Source organism: Protobothrops mucrosquamatus, unplaced genomic scaffold (genome assembly GCF_001527695.2).
Source record: "Protobothrops mucrosquamatus isolate PMUCROS unplaced genomic scaffold, P.Mucros_1.0 scaffold566, whole genome shotgun sequence".
Lineage (NCBI taxonomy): Eukaryota > Metazoa > Chordata > Lepidosauria > Squamata > Viperidae > Protobothrops > Protobothrops mucrosquamatus.
Window position 1 is genome coordinate 1,616,305 of NW_015386869.1, and position 15,928 is coordinate 1,632,232.

The 15,928-nt window shown below is 35.3% G+C and overlaps 1 protein-coding gene across 1 annotated transcript in view; it reads left to right on the forward strand.

Moving 5' to 3' along the window:
- Window positions 1-15,928, forward strand: part of TACC2 (transforming acidic coiled-coil containing protein 2) — a 133,827-nt gene that overhangs the window by 67,112 nt on the left and 50,787 nt on the right. The window contains exons 4-5 of the mRNA XM_015817241.1: window positions 12,363-12,511; window positions 13,320-13,370. Of these exons, the coding sequence (XP_015672727.1) occupies window positions 12,363-12,511; window positions 13,320-13,370 (200 nt within the window). The remainder of the gene's footprint in view (window positions 1-12,362; window positions 12,512-13,319; window positions 13,371-15,928) is intronic.

Genomic DNA, 15,928 nt, shown 5'->3' on the forward strand with positions numbered 1-15,928 from the left:
TTGATATTATATGACATCTTAGCTCTGATAACGTAGCTGTTAAGGGTAGGCAGAAAATCATTATTTTTTAAAAAAATAAATAGCTTTGTATAATGCATTAATACGTGATATAACAGGGTAGCAGTTGATGCTGAGCAACTATGGTTATAAAAATGTAGTTTGGGGGCAGATGGAACTAAATTATTTTCTTACACTTTGGAAATTACCAAGCTAAAATCTGAAGTTTGGAAAGCAATATTTTCTTGCAGTTTAGTCCTGTTTCCATTCCCTTGGGAAGAAATAAGATTCTGAATCATATTGGAATAGTTAGGATGAAATCTCAATTTTTCCCAGAGATTAATGTTCTGCTTTTTTTGCAAAGCTGAAGAAAATGCTCTTCCTAGGATAATTGTATTTCAGTAAAATAGACCTCTCCTTTCTTATCTCAATAACATTTGATTTATTTCTAGAGAGTCTTTTCTTTTCCCCTAAAAAACGAAAATCACAAGCTTTGCGCATTTTTAATATTGGTCTGAATTGTACAATAGCACACTAGCTGTTACAATAACAGTGTCAGGTACTAGCTAGGCACTAAGAATTAACAGACAAAAGGGGAAAATACTGCTTTTAAGTAACTGGTTCTGCTTATCTCAAGTAAACAAATTGCTTGGCTTCTACTCTGGCAAAGATAATTCAGTGTAGTAGACAGTTGGAGAAAGCTGATATAGGAAACCTCCACATATTAACTGACATTCTAGGAAGAATACCTTTAAAAACCATTTTAAAGAGGTTTTCCTTTTAGTTGCTCTACAAAGACACTGTCATTACCCAGAAGATCTCCAAAAAATAGAAGAAGAAAGGTTTTTCCAGTTTATATTTAAATTATATTTCCAGAAATATAATTTATTTTAGCATTATAAAATCAAGACACATCTGTTAGAGCTACTGATGTGAAAAGGAAATGGAAGGCACATACAATGTTCCATCAAAATGGTGAGAGAATGCTGGTTTTTGAGTAAAGTTAATATAACATGATTATGCGGTATCATAGAAGACTAAGAAAATATTTAATCATTTTTAAAAAGAAATGCCTAAATATTCTATGTAAATATTTAAGTAATTATAAGTAATTATAAATTGAGTTTGCACTTTTCATACTGGTTTTGCAATTTTTTAAGTAGATAAATTATTTAAAATATAATCTTTTGCTGATTGTAGTAAAATGATGTCCAGTAGAGTTTGATGTGGACTTTAGACATACAGCTGTTGAATCCAAATATTAATAATACTCACAGTGGTGAGATGAAACATCAGGGCAGGAACAGTACCATAAGGGATCGTTCATAGAGTTAATTTGAGACACAGGAGGTAATGAGTAAAATTGCAGGCAAGGGAGTAGTACTCTTTCAAAAATTAGCATGCTATATATAAGGATGATTGTGTTGGATGGAAACTTTTGAATCTTGTATGGGTAATGTTAGATTTAATGCTTGAACAACTGGTACACACTTGGCTATTATTTTGAGTGGTCCATGGAGAGAGGACAACAGAAGGGATATACTTGAATTATTTAGTTTTGATATGACAACAATTTTAAAAGGAAGTTTCCACAACCTTGCAAAAAAGCACAGGGAGTGAAAATAATAAGTAGGACCTGGATAGTTTGCTGTGATTTGTATTTTGGCTTATATGTCTTATAAAGATCTAACCTGATAGCAATGGGAAGCTCATAGGGAGGCTGATTCTGTCTTAGATACTACTGCAAAACCCATAAGGAAAGAGTGAGTCAAGAAACAGTAACAGAGCAATGCTTAGGAAGAACAGAGCATTCCTCTGACTAAATGAAAATGTAATGAAATTGTTTTCTTGGTGGATCACAACCACGATGATGATGATGGTGACCACTCTAAACAACTTGTAGAGTTGCAATAGCAGGTTGTATTGCATGGGGGGAGGGGGAAATCACTTGATGTAATTTTTATATGACAATGCAGTAATCTTGTCTTTGTCAACACTTGGCTTGTGCTCGCCAGACAACAAACACTTTTCACCAGTGGGAGGCAGGAACTTTTAAGCATTAATCGGAGGTCCGACCTTAAAGTGACATCCCCTTGGGCAAAATGGGGTCTGTCTTGAGCAAATATGAAAAGGTTTGTCAGGTAAGTTAAAACTACAATAAAAATCTAGCATAGAAGAATGATGTATCCTGCCAGTGGCAACCAAGAAAAAAAAATGTCTAAAAACAGCCAGAGGCAAAGAGACTCCCACATGTATAGAAATCAGAAGAATCATACATATGTGGCAGTGTTCTTTTAGATGATGCAAGAAAAAAAATCATCCAAATTTGCTCATTTCTTTGGTTACCTATTGCTTTCGTCTTATGTTGGCTGAGGAATTCTGGGAACTGAAGTCCACATACCATCTTAAAGTTGCTAATGTTGAGAAACACTGGGCTTAGACAACGATGAGTTTTGCAATTTCCAGTGGTTAATCAAATTGAGGGATAGATGATCTTGTCACTGGGAAAGTCTTTCAAGGCCTATTATAGAAATCTATTAATAGTTTTAAAAATGCTCTGAAGGAACTTTCAAGAAAATGGATTCTTAAGAATGCTTATTCTGTAAATATAAAATATCCACCTGACTGTTAGGGCATTAGATAGCTGCCTAAGGGAAGACAGTGAATGGTTTAGGATTTAAAATCCTATAATCTATTAATTCATCAATTTGTATATTAGTCAGAGCTATTTAGTGTAACCTCTGTTACAAATGGGAGAATTATTGTTCAGTAAATGTGTTGCCCTTGTGCTAGAGAAGGAGAACATATTTATTTTTGTTGTTTGCAAGTACAACTTCAATATACAAGTTTGTGTGCTTACCTGAACATGTGCCTCAATAAGCTATTATCAAAAGCCCCAGGATCCTCAGAACAGTTACCAAATAAACTTTTTTGAACAAGCAAGCTTCAAGATAGAACCACAATGGCAGTTTTCTATTTAATTCCTACCTCAGAGTAAGGTACCTATTAGAACTCTGCAAACCTGAATCCAGTGATGAAAAATGTAACATTTTCTATACTGTATTCTGGACAGATGTACTGAAATCTTCTCAACTAATGGTCAGCACCTGGTTAGAGTTAGATAAAGGTCAACAGCACCCAAGGGGAATTGGACTTAGCTTGCTTTTGGCTGCGTAGGGATTCTAGGCTGATCCACCTTTTCACTCCACCCCCAGGCTCTGCTACTCCTTCTCTTACATGAGATAATCAAATGCACCTGTCCTCCAGAACTCACTCCCCTGGTTGCCAGCCAAATTTGATGATAAATTATAACTCTGTCTATACTGCTGGATACAGCAAAAATGTGCTAATATTTCTCTTTGTTTTAAAGTATTGTTTGAAATTTAAAGGATGTGTGTTTACCATGTTCCTCCCATTTTTCTGCATTTGTCCTGCCCATTTCTTTCAACATGCCACTTCATAACCAAAGACATGTTACATGACCCTGGCTATAATTTTCTGTAAAGTTAGTATGGTTTTATATATAGTGAGGGAGTAACAATCTTGCATAGCAAGAGACAATCTACCATGTTAATACCCCTTCATCTTTCTTCATTATTTTCTCCTATGGATTAGTATTATTATTAGTACTAGCTGTACCCGGCCACGCGTTGCTGTGGCTCAGTCTGGTAATGGAATCGTAAAATTGTAGCATGTGTTGCTTTTATGTCCAACAGATGGCGCTGTTTTTTTTAAAAAAAGCATGTTTTTACCTGTCACAGGTGTGACATCTGTATAATAGTAGGTATATAAAAACACGCGCTTATTCGAATGCAATGTTGTGTCAAATTTTCAAAGCAATCGGTGAAGAACTTTCGGAGATTTAAGATTTTGAACAAACATTTACATTTTTATTTATATAAGAAGATAAGATTATTATTTATGCATTATTTAGTGAATACATGAGGTTTCAGGGAAGAACAGACACTCTTGGAAAGGGAGTTTGTAGTGGAAAGAAAAGTAGAAATGAAAGTCAAATTGTAAATGTACACTGCTGGAGTTGCCAAATGTGATGGAAAAAGGCTTTTGAATGTGCTTGCAGTTAAGAATGATAAATACATCTAGTTTGTGTGATAAAAATATGGTTTGGGTGAATTGGATGATATTATAGGGGCCCACGTGTTTTCACTAGATTTCTGGATTTAGGAGCAAAGTTGGAATGAGCTTTGATGGGAGGTCTGGCCATCACCTGGGGATCCCCTGAAGGCCCATCTATTCCGTGCAGCTGGCCTGGCGTAGTTTGATTATGTTTTAGTGGGGGTTTTGTATGGGGTACTTTTAGAGCAGGCCTGTTATTTAATTTGATTTTAGAACAGAAACTTGTGTATATTTATCGTGGTTTTTATTATCGCCTGTTCACCGCCCTGAGTCCTGTAAGGGAGATAGGGCGGTATATAAATTCAATAAATAATAAATAATAATAATAATTCTCTTTTACGCTATGTACTCAACTACCCGATAATCTACCTGCCTGAGGTGTTGAAGCTGTTCTTAGGAGTAGAACTGAATGTCCCAAGACTTTAGATTCTTGGATACTCCAATATTTATGCCAGGCTTAGTCTTTTTAGAGCATCTCAGCGATTCATGACCTCCATAACCTCTGTGGATCTGTTTCAGTATTTTTCTGTGCTTATTTACAGATACAGCAAATATACTCTCGACCTGGTATTTTGCACTGATACTTGTGATATATTATTGGGGAGACAGAAGTGATTCTTTTGTCACAGATGGATCACCATCTGGTTAGATTGCAATATTTGGCTTCCCCCTTCCTTTCTTTCAACTGCAAAGTCAGATTGAGAATCATTTTCTAGATCTGAAAGAATTCCAGAATCTGTTGGTGGGTAATGTATTGTGATGTTGAAATCCTAATTGAAGTTGAATTAGTGGAATTTCCACTAATCATGCTCTTGATTACTTGCTCCTATATGTCGCTTCCCAGCCCACTGAGCCCAAAAATTCTTCAGTTTACAGTACTGAGGAGCAACGGAGAATTGGGATGGCAGGTAACTAGAGTGACAGTGATTTAAATCTATGACTGAGCAGTATTTAAAATAGATTGGAAAGTCTATGTGGTGAGACTGATGATGGGAAAAAATGTCTTCATCTCTATTATTCGAAATTACTTAAGAGAACTGTTTTGAGGGGTTTAGAAGGTTGGCAGCCTATTAAGGCTACAGTTTGTACTCCTTCTTTGAACCTATGACAGCTTTGTCGACTTTTTCCCATGAAACTGCTTATATACATTAATACACTATCCCAAAAGGGATACTAAATCTATATAAATAAAAATGTAAATGTTCGTTTGTTCAAAATCTTAAATCTCCAAAAGTTCTTCACCGATTGCTTTGAAATTTTGACACAACGTTGCATTCGAATACGTGCGTGTTTTTATATACCTACTATTATATAGATGTCACACCTGTGACAGGTAAAAATATGAAACGTGCGCTTTCTCTTTTCTTTCTTTTCCATTTAACCAGACTGAGCCACAGCAACACGTGGCCGGGTACAGCTAGTCATATCATATGAATCAATGAATCTCAAAGTTTTTATGCCTCCAGAAAGTCTGATGTCCGTCATTCAGATATATTCGTTGGGGAGTCCAATACACCCCAAACGTGAATTTTTGATGAATCAGCCTTAATTTCAAATCTGAAGATATATTCCAACATTTTTAAGAACATGAATCCATTGCTGGGATATTACTGAATATTCCAGTTTAGTCCATGTTTGAAATATCCCAGAAATGTCCACTTTAAAAATATTCTTTAAAATGCTTTTCAGATAGATGTTTATGGTTCGATAGTTTGATGATATTTGTATTTTATTTTTCATTGTTTTAATTCTGTGCTTGTCAATTGCAGCATAGGCAGGTGTTGTAGGTTGAGGACATGGGATATATAAACGAACTTACTAAATATTAATAAATCCGTTAGTTCAGTGATGGACAATTCGATAGGCATTTGAACCTCTTAGAGTGTTTTATCCAGGAATTTCCCTTTTTTCCTATTTTGTCTGGCTGATGAGTGAGTAAAATGAATCTTTTCAATGCTCAAATGAGAACAGTGGCTTCCAATTGTATCACTTGCTGTTGAAATTGTGACTTCCGAAGGGGTGTCCTACAAGAAACAAAGAGCTTGGCTGTGTAATTTTAAAAATGAAAGGTGGGCAGTAAGGCAAGATGATGTATCCTCATCCCTATAAACTGGTGGAGAGTTTGTTTAATGAAGAGGAGTGTTATAATAGAGTTTGTTTAATGAAGAGGAGTGTTATAATGTTTTCTTTGGGGGGAAAGCATTGTGGCTAGAGTTCCATAAGGAAATCAGCATTCAAGTAGTCCAATGACAGATGAGTCAAATAAAGGCAGAGAAATAGATTGATATGTATGACACTTTTCCTTCTCTATTGTGGCTTTTATCATTTTATTTCCTTTTGGCAAACTTTTATTAGGGCTATATTTTATAAATGAAATGCATTGTTAGTTTTTGAAAATTGAGATTTTAAAAAGAAGGTCTCATAATATTCCTTATGCAAAGAAAAAAAATGAATATGATTACAGCAGCGGCCTCCCAACCTTTTGAGCATCAGGGACAGACAGGTTCCATGGGGAGACATATTTCCGCGGACTGGAGGGGCCGTGGTTTCATGTGCTGCCTGCATCCCACAGACTTGGGGCTTCTTTGCATGGCCTGGTTTCTGGCATGCTGCGGACCAGTGCCAGTCCATGGACCAGGGGTTGGGGACCCCTGCTTTACAGTGTATTTCTGTGATGGCATAGTAATACTAACTAAATGGTTTTGTTTAAGTTTCATATTGGTTTCTTCAGAATATTTATGGGCTGCTGTTTAAGGTTCAAAGAATTGGTTCACTGGCACTAGTGTACACTGAATCCAGAATTTTCATTTATGTCAGAAGTATGAAGATTTAGCAGGTGGAGTTGCAATACATTATTCTTGAATATTAGCATATAATTTCTTTTTTTTTACATTGATAAAATATGCAGTGCTATTTTAACTATGAAAGACAATAATATTGTTGCAGTTAAACAATGTGCTATTATATATACTGCTTGGCTGCATTTATAAACATTTACCACAATACTAAATTAATCCCTCTCTCTCCTTATGCTAATATTCTTGACCTAAATACTTTAAAAGGAAATGTGATTAAGAGAGAAGAGGATTAGGATTTACGGCAAAAGTTTTATATAAGGTACCCTAGCAAGAATTGTTAAAACTTTTCAAAAGACCTTGTATGATATTTACTAGTGAATTCAGTTCTAAATTAGCATTATTCTTGAAAGCATGTTTTGACTTATTTTACTATAACTTGATTTTCTATTTAATTTTTCTACTTTCTCTCAGCGCTTTTTCCTTTGTGCTTATGAAAATTGCATCCGTTACAATTTTAGGTATTACTTAAATTTTATCAGTCTTCAGTGATCTACAACAACATATAATTGGTTCATCTTGTCTGGCCTGGATAAGTACAGGAAATTGCATATTTAATGTTTATTCTTTAATCATAATAGTGCCTCAAATAGAATGTGCAGTGAAGAAGGCCAACACTTGTATGTCCTGCTCAAGGAATTATTTTTAAACTCATAAAAAAATATCTGTTTTTATGATTAATAGAATGATGCTTTAATAGTAGTGCAGTTGCTATGAGGAACTTTTTAGATCTAGAAGGCCATTTTGGGGGGGAGAGGGGGAAAAAGAACCATAGCTTAATAATTAGAATATATTCATTGTGTTCAGAACATCTCAACTTTAGTTTTTCCTATATCCAAATAGGGCTTCAGCAAGACATCGTAATGAATCAATCCTAGGCAGTTTCAGCGATAAACTGTGGGGAAACTGGACCACTCCAGTTTGTGAGCATTCACCAATAACATGCAGAAAAGTCTGCAAGCGAGCAGGATGATCAGGCAATGCAGAAATATTGTGAAAGTTGGTTAAAACTAGAGAAGTCTAGTTTTCAGTCATGGGAACATCTCTTGATAGCTTTTATGATGGTGGATGTATGTTTGTGTTCAGTTTTTTTTCTTATTCTGAAGATTTCTCATGTAATCTATAGACCCATTTATTTATTTGGGTATTTAGACATTTGTTTATATATGAAAATTTATATAGCCGCCCAACTCACCGTCAGTGATTCTGCATGGCTTACAAAGATAAAAACCTAATATAAAAACAATAAAAAAGCAGTAACTTCCCACCTGTGCTAAAATTTCCTCTGCTTCTGTTGCTCTCATGTGGAAAAGTTTCGTTTTCTGGCACCGTTCCTCCATAACATCTTTTCAGTAAAAATGATGGGCATTTTTGCAGTGATTCCTAGGCTCATAAGCGAAATGTGAGATAGATTTTAAAATGCTGTTGTCCAGAACTGTCCTGACACAAGCAAGAGATGCAGTTGATATATCCCAGTTCAAAACGATGGTGGAACCAGGTTCTGGCATGAATGCCAATCCCGTAGCATATATTGTACATCAGTGTTTCTCAACCTTAATGACTTGAAGAGGTGTGGACTTCAACTCCTAGAATTCCCCAAACAGCATGGTGGAATTCTGAGAGTTGAAGTCCACATCTCTTTAAATCTCCAAGGTTGAAAAATACTTATGTATAGGGATGTCAGCATCAGCTAAGGCAGGGGTCTGCAACCTTGACAACTTTAAGACTTGTGGACTTCAGCTCCCAGAATTCCTGGCTGAGGAATTCTGGGAGCTAAAGTGCCACAGGTCTTAAAGTTGTCAAGGTTGCAGAACCCCGAGCTAAGGAAACGGCTTTTTAACTCAACCAGTCCAGTTCTATATCTTCATTCCTAAGTGAAGTATTCTATTATCAGCATCTTCTAGATACCAGGCAAAAAAACCCAACCCCACCATTTTTATTGATCTTGACATTTTAAGTTGTAAGGAAAGGTAATAGATAACACCTATAATTCTACAGTCTGAAAAGGGGCAGTATGAAAGATTAAATTAAACTTAAAACCCAAAAGATTTATAAATCGTCTTTACCTAGGCAAGAAACTTAATCAAAGTTTTATGACAGAAGGTTAGCTGAAATGAAATACCACAATCTTACTTAATTTCTATGGAGAACCCCTTGTTTTTTGGGGAAATTATGGTCGATGGGATTGTGTCCAGTTAATAGAGGTAACCTCACTTCAGTCTTCCTCTCTACTTTTTCTACTCTTTTAAAATTTCCAAGTAATATTATTAGCATGAATACTTCATATTCATGCTAATAATCCTGAAGAAGAGCCTGTAACATAAGTAAGCAGAAGATAATGTTATTTATTAAGACTATGTATAAAAATGTAAAGAAATTTTTTTTTCAGATAAGACTGTCATCTTTGAACCATATGTTTTCAGCAACTGGACCTTTTCTGACATATGTTTAATGTGGGGTTATATATGATGTAAGCCTAACAAAGATAACTTTTGTAAAGAAATACAGGTTGTGTTTTTATTCTAGTAATAGCTCTTACTGAAAATAACAGTGTACTGTTGGTGATTTTTTTAAAAAAAAATGCTTTCATCTTTATTTAAATAGGATAAGGGATAGCAGAGAGGTCATAAAGTTTCAAAAGTTGATGTGTCCAGGGAAGGTCTTTGGGTGCAGTGGTGTAGTTTTTATTTTTCTCTAACAAAAGGAATTTATTTATGCTGAGTCAGAGCTGTACAGTATTGGGAAGTTGGGAAGAACTGGGTGTAGTTTAGTAGGAGCAATAACAATAAATATTGCACCATTTACCTTTATGTGCTGCACAAACATAGACTGAACCCAGAAATTATTTTAAAAAATGTATTTTGAGGAGCTAAAATACAGCAAAAATCTATCAACTGGTGGCAATTTTACTTCAAATAAACATAAGCAAAATGAAAAAAAATTGAACAGTTTACCAAAAATCTTTTAGTTTTGCACAGACTTAATAAAGCAAATAATTGTGGAAAGGATGGCTGGTTCTAGATAGCTGAATGTCAATCAGTGTCAGATAAAGTGATATTGATATTTTGCAGAAATAACAGAGAGGAGATAAATCCCTCAAAATCAGGAGGAACACCAAAAAATGGTCCCTTACTACTTTTTTAGACATCCCACAAAAATCCTGACTTAAATGATTCTTTTAGAAATGCCAGTCCATAGTCACTGAAAAGGAATTCTTTATAGCAAACCCTATAATTGGTCGCCTGCAAGGATCTGTTTTGTTCTCCATGTCTGGGGATGCTTTACTGTTATATCTGGATGGTTTGCAGTTCAATTCTTAAGGAGGAAATGGCATTCAGATTGTGGAAAGCTTTGTCTCATCCATTGGCATATTGGATGATGACAACTTTGAGAAGCAGCAAAAAATGTGGTATTCTAGATACAGGTTTTCCTCGACTTACAACAGTGATCATTTGAAGTTACAATGGCACTGAAAAAAGCGACTTATGATTGTTTTCACACTTAGGATCATTGTGGCATTTCCACGACGCTTGGCAACTGGTTCATATTTATTACAGTTATGGTGTCACAGAGTCATGTGATCATCTTTTGTGACCTTCTGACAAGTAAACTCAATAGGGAAGCCAGATTCACTTAACAACTGTGTTGCTAATTTAACAACTGCAGTGATACATTTAACAACTGTGGCAAAAAAGGTTGTAAAACGGGCAGAACTCACTTAACAAATGTGTCACTTAGCAACAGAAATTTTGGGCTAAATTGCGGTCCTAAATCGAGGACTACCTGTATATTATGAGCTGATATTGTAAGTCAGGAAACCATCATACATTAAAGTCATTTGGTTAATAGGAAAGAAAATTAAAAAGGACAGAAAGCTGCCATCTTTCATCAATTAAATTCTGACTGAATAATATTGAAGAAAACAGAGTGCTGCATTGTTTCAATTGTATTTTATACATGAATAATTGTATCTAGTGTTTTCCGTTTCATTCATAAAAACACCTTTGTTTATTTTCAGCTCTATGTTATCCATAACCTCAAATGATAATTTTCTTTAAATACATCTGTGTGATCTTAGAATTAATTCTACACTATTTACCCTCAACATCATTTTTACTAAAGTAATATTTCATAATTTCGCATCCTACAGATACATTAGATATTTTGATGCCTTCAATTGAGTTTTGATTTCTCTTGACTGCATGGATAGGTTTATGGAGTTTTTTAGGCAACATTTTCAGAAGTGGTAAAAGTGACTGGCACAGTTGATTCCATACCTAAGGCAGGAATAGAACTCAGACCTCTCCTCTTCTAGTCTAGCATCTTAACCACTGGACCAAAACCCATAATTCCCAGTATCATTGTCAGCCACTGAGGGGGAAAGTTATAATCCAGAACATTTGGACATTGTCTTCTTGAGAATAAAGTGTTCCATCTTTAGTTATTTAACTAGGTCCACCTTTGCATACTTCATTTATGGTTGTGATTATCTTGTTCTTCAGTGTCTGCTTATTTGTTTGAAGAAGCTTTAAAAATTCACAGATCTTTACACAAAAATAGTTTAAAATATATTTTAAAATGGCCTAAATAATTTTAAGGCAATAGGTGTAGTAAAGTTCTCAAAATTGTCATTTATGATGAATTGGATAATCAAGATATATGAAATGAATGTATGAATGAATGACTTTACTGAAAGCCAGCAGTTCTGAAGGAAGAAAGGATGCTTTTTCATATATCGAGAATGTCTGTGTTTTTTGTGAACTGTGAAAAATGAGTCCCCATTAACAATACTTTAGTCTGAAAGGCGAGGCAGCCTCCAATGTCACCTAAAGGCCGTGTTTTCTTGTTTTATAGGAACTCTCATTCAGCTGCACATCAAGGTAGATCTCTTCAGACTTGAGAGCATTATGAGACTCTCATAAGATTTTGCTTATTAGGTTTGCTTATGCTTGTGCCAAGAAAATTTTTTTCAACATCCTATCAAAAGATTCCATTAACATTGCTTTTTGTTTGTCGATGCTGAAGCCTCCTTTATGTCACAAAGGCAGGCTTTTTTTTTCAGCGCCTTTCACTCTATCCTGCCTGCATGTTTGCTTTTGTGATGTCTCGAAATCTTTTAGTGTCAAGATTTCTTCCAAATAAAGTTGAGAGCATGATATTCTGCTCCAGAAATCATGCTGCAAAAAAGCCTAATAGTTTCTCAGGAGCTCTGAAAAAAAAAAAAAAAGCAGAGGTATTCTTGCTTCCTTAGATAGGAGAGCTCTGCGAACTTTGCAAAAGTTGTTTGTTTTTGTTTGCCTTGCTCTTGGGGAAAAAAATAGCCATGTAATACCTTCCTTTCCCCCCTCCCCCTCGTTTGTTGTGTGTGCTCAGGAGTTCAGACTCTGAAGAAGCATTTGAAACACCAGAATCCACAACTCCTGTAAAAGCTGCACCTCCACCACCGCAACTACCGCCTGAAATTGTAGCATTCGACATAGAGGAACAAGAAATAAGACCTCAGCTTCCATCAGAAGACCCAGGTAACAATTTACAGTGAATAGGAATACAGTGAATTCATAGTTTGAGCACCCCAGAATGGATTGCTAATACCAAGAGGCTTTGTATTCCTGAGAAATGTTGGTAGCTTGGTCAGTAGAACACATGCTTTGCAGGCCAAGGCTTTTAATAATTAGGAATAAATCTGATTAAGAACTTGGAAAGTGCCAGTTAACCATCACGCTTTATTGTAAAGCAACTTTATATGTTAGGTTAAAAGTACAGATCATCTCATTACCTCATTCCCAGTGTAAGAGCTTGTAAAAACAGTTTTAAGTTTATTAATTCCCCTAGATGGTTTATGACTAAAAAAAAGAATTTAAAAGAAAACAACATATATCAAAGAAAAGGGAATATCACTGATCAAACAGTTAAGCCTGCCGGATGGCATTTTTTCACACAGGTAAATGAACAGTGAAGGTGAGAATAATATCCAAGCTGACCTTAGTAATAGCCAGAAATTTTTCCATATTTTTGGACTTTTTGTATCTGATGGTGATTCGATGATAGGATTCAGTGTTTGGGAAGCAGTTTTTGCTTCTCTCACCAATAGTGACTAACCCTTAAAACCTTTCTAACCTGCCTAGCTGATGTGGTGTATCTCAGGGTAGAAACCTCTACTTGCCTTCTCTACAAAGCGCTGAATGCAGTAACTGGAGCCCTTTGAAAAATTGTTGCTTGTAATTGTGTTCTTTGCAGTCAATTTAAATACAACTGAAGCCCATTAAACCATGTTTAGCTTTTGTCCAGACTTCAGTCACTTCTTTATTTATTTTTTTTTGTATTTTTCAGGTTACAGTCCCAGCACACCTGACAAAGGCCAAGAGAGCACCGAGCCTCAAAGTAAGTTGGATAGGAATGATGCAAAGTATTGTCCCATCATCAGTTCCCCAATTTCCCCTAACACCCCCACACACACATATGTGTCTGTGTTTTGGTTTGTGTACACAGAGCAATGGAAGCTTAAGAGTCAGTTTATGCATCTTTGCTTATGATAAATCTCAGCTTCCGTTAGAATTCAGAGGTTTGGGATTGAGCAAGTTGCAAAAAAACGGTAAATAAATACATGTCCTTGGTTAATCATCTGACACCCTATATCAGGTAGAATATCTGCTGTTCTGCTTTGAAATCTCGTGCAATTTATGCAAAGTTAATACAATAAAAGGTGATGAATCGATAATTTTGCGGTGAATTCAAAAAATAACAGTGGAATGTATCTAAAGTAAAAAAAAGTAATAGCAAAAATAATAATTATTACATATCCTTATTCTGAGACCTCCATTATGGGCACTTCTCAACTCTCTGAATTCTTACATTTGCTCTGCAAACTGGGGGATTTTTTGCATTGATATTCACATACCTGGAGAACACCTAGGCTGGTGAAGGCTGTCTTCTAAAGTCCAACGATACCAAGATGTCACTTTCAAAAACGTCTGTACGTAACATGGCCACAACTTTTGCTGCATATACATTGTTTCAATATCAGTAAATGTTGTTTACCATTTCATATTTTTCTGCAAAAAGTATCTACACCATCATTATGCCTCCAGCAAACACAGTTGGTACTCAAGTACATGGAGAAGCCCTTTATTTGGTGCCCAAATGCATGGAGAAACCAGGATTTTGTGCTAGATGTATGAATATCCCTGCTTGACTTTCACCATTATCTTTCTACATTTATTTTAAATCTTTATAGAACAATTATCTTCTCACATGTATTTTCACATGTAATTGAAAAGGAAATTAATTTTCCAGCTTGATAAAGAAATCTAAGTGGAGAGGGAAGAAAAAAGAATTACATTAAGTAGGATTTGAAGAACGGCCTTTAATTACAAAATTAAATTGCAACTCATTCTGAACTCCCAGTTATTCACCTTTATTCCTGTTTATTTCTCTCCCTTTCTGTTATCCTTTTTCTTTCATTCCTTCTGTGTTTTAAGTAATAAAAAGTAGTCCATTCACAGCTGCCCAAAGTGAAAAGAAAGATTATATTTCCTTTTATATCAGCTTTCCATATCAACTAAGCTCCTTGAGTTTCTGAATAAAAGGCAGGATATAAATCTAATAAACACTTCCTGTTTCTGTATGATTTACATCCACGGTTATTTCCTTAAGTTTTACATGAATTTATATTCCAATCCTAAAAGATCTCTGGTGTGATACTATCCAAAGCCCAGTACTATTCCTAAGGCCAAGCCATGCCAGACTTAATGTAACAGCAAAAAAGTCTCTGTGATTAAATGTCATGAATAGTAAAACTCCCTGGTGGAGGCTGCTTTGAAGTAAAAGGGCAACATTCCTTTCATTTCTGACTAGTTTTTGGTGTCAAGAGGGCAGGATTAAAAAAACCTCTCTAGACACAAAGCTGCATTGTCTACTATTCAACACTTCCTGGAACGGTTTTTCCACTTGATTGTTCTGTTTTCATTAATACATTGAACAGGGTTCTTAGGGTAGCTTGTGTGTGCACTTTTGAAGTTAGATTATAAAAACGGGGAGAAAAGAAATCAGTACTGGCAATTATTCTACGTCATTTATTCTAGTAAATTAACTGCAGAATCAGGTATTTGAATACTTCTAAAACTGATAATGTGGTGAGTTCATTAGAAAAATAATGTGTTGAAACAAACAAATTGTTTGTAACAACTTAATATAAAAGACCAGAACATTTGAGTCTGGAAGTTAGATGAACTGCTGCCCAATGTTAATACTGTATCTGGTTTATGGCACAATATGTTTTACTTTATTGGTTTTATTTTTAATCAATCATATTTTGTTTTGGTTTTTACCTTGATGAGAGGTATTTAGACCTTGAGAGTTACCCAGAATAGTATGCTGAGTGGGCATTCAAATACATTGATAAAATAAGTAAATAAATAATATACAAGGAAATCTGAATTTGCCAAAAGGACTCTCAAAAGAGGATGTATATGTGTTAGGCACGTGAATCAGACAAACAGCTGCTAACTCAAATATATCAGTATGGTAATCCAGTATAGTGGCATAAAACCAACAATGCCAAATTATCATACTAGCATATTACTTTGAAGAAACTTGGTGATACTACTTTAGAAAAGTAATATACTTTGGAATATACTTTGGAAAAGTAGTATCTGTTGAAAATAAAGTCATCTTCAGTTCCTGGTGATTACATGTTTGTTACTGCCTTCTCTTAGGATGTTTTTTCAATAGCTCTGTATTGTCAATAGCTCTGAGATCTTCTGGTGGTCTCTTATCCAAGCACCAATCAGATCTCAGCCTACTGTGGGTTTGGTTTTTTGGGGGGAAATCAGCAAAGGTCAGCTAGATATTGCCACCTTCTTGGTGCATCCTATCTTTTCTGATCTTGAGTATATGAGAAATAACTGGAGAATTTCCTAAAAACAAAGGGCAGTTAGTAA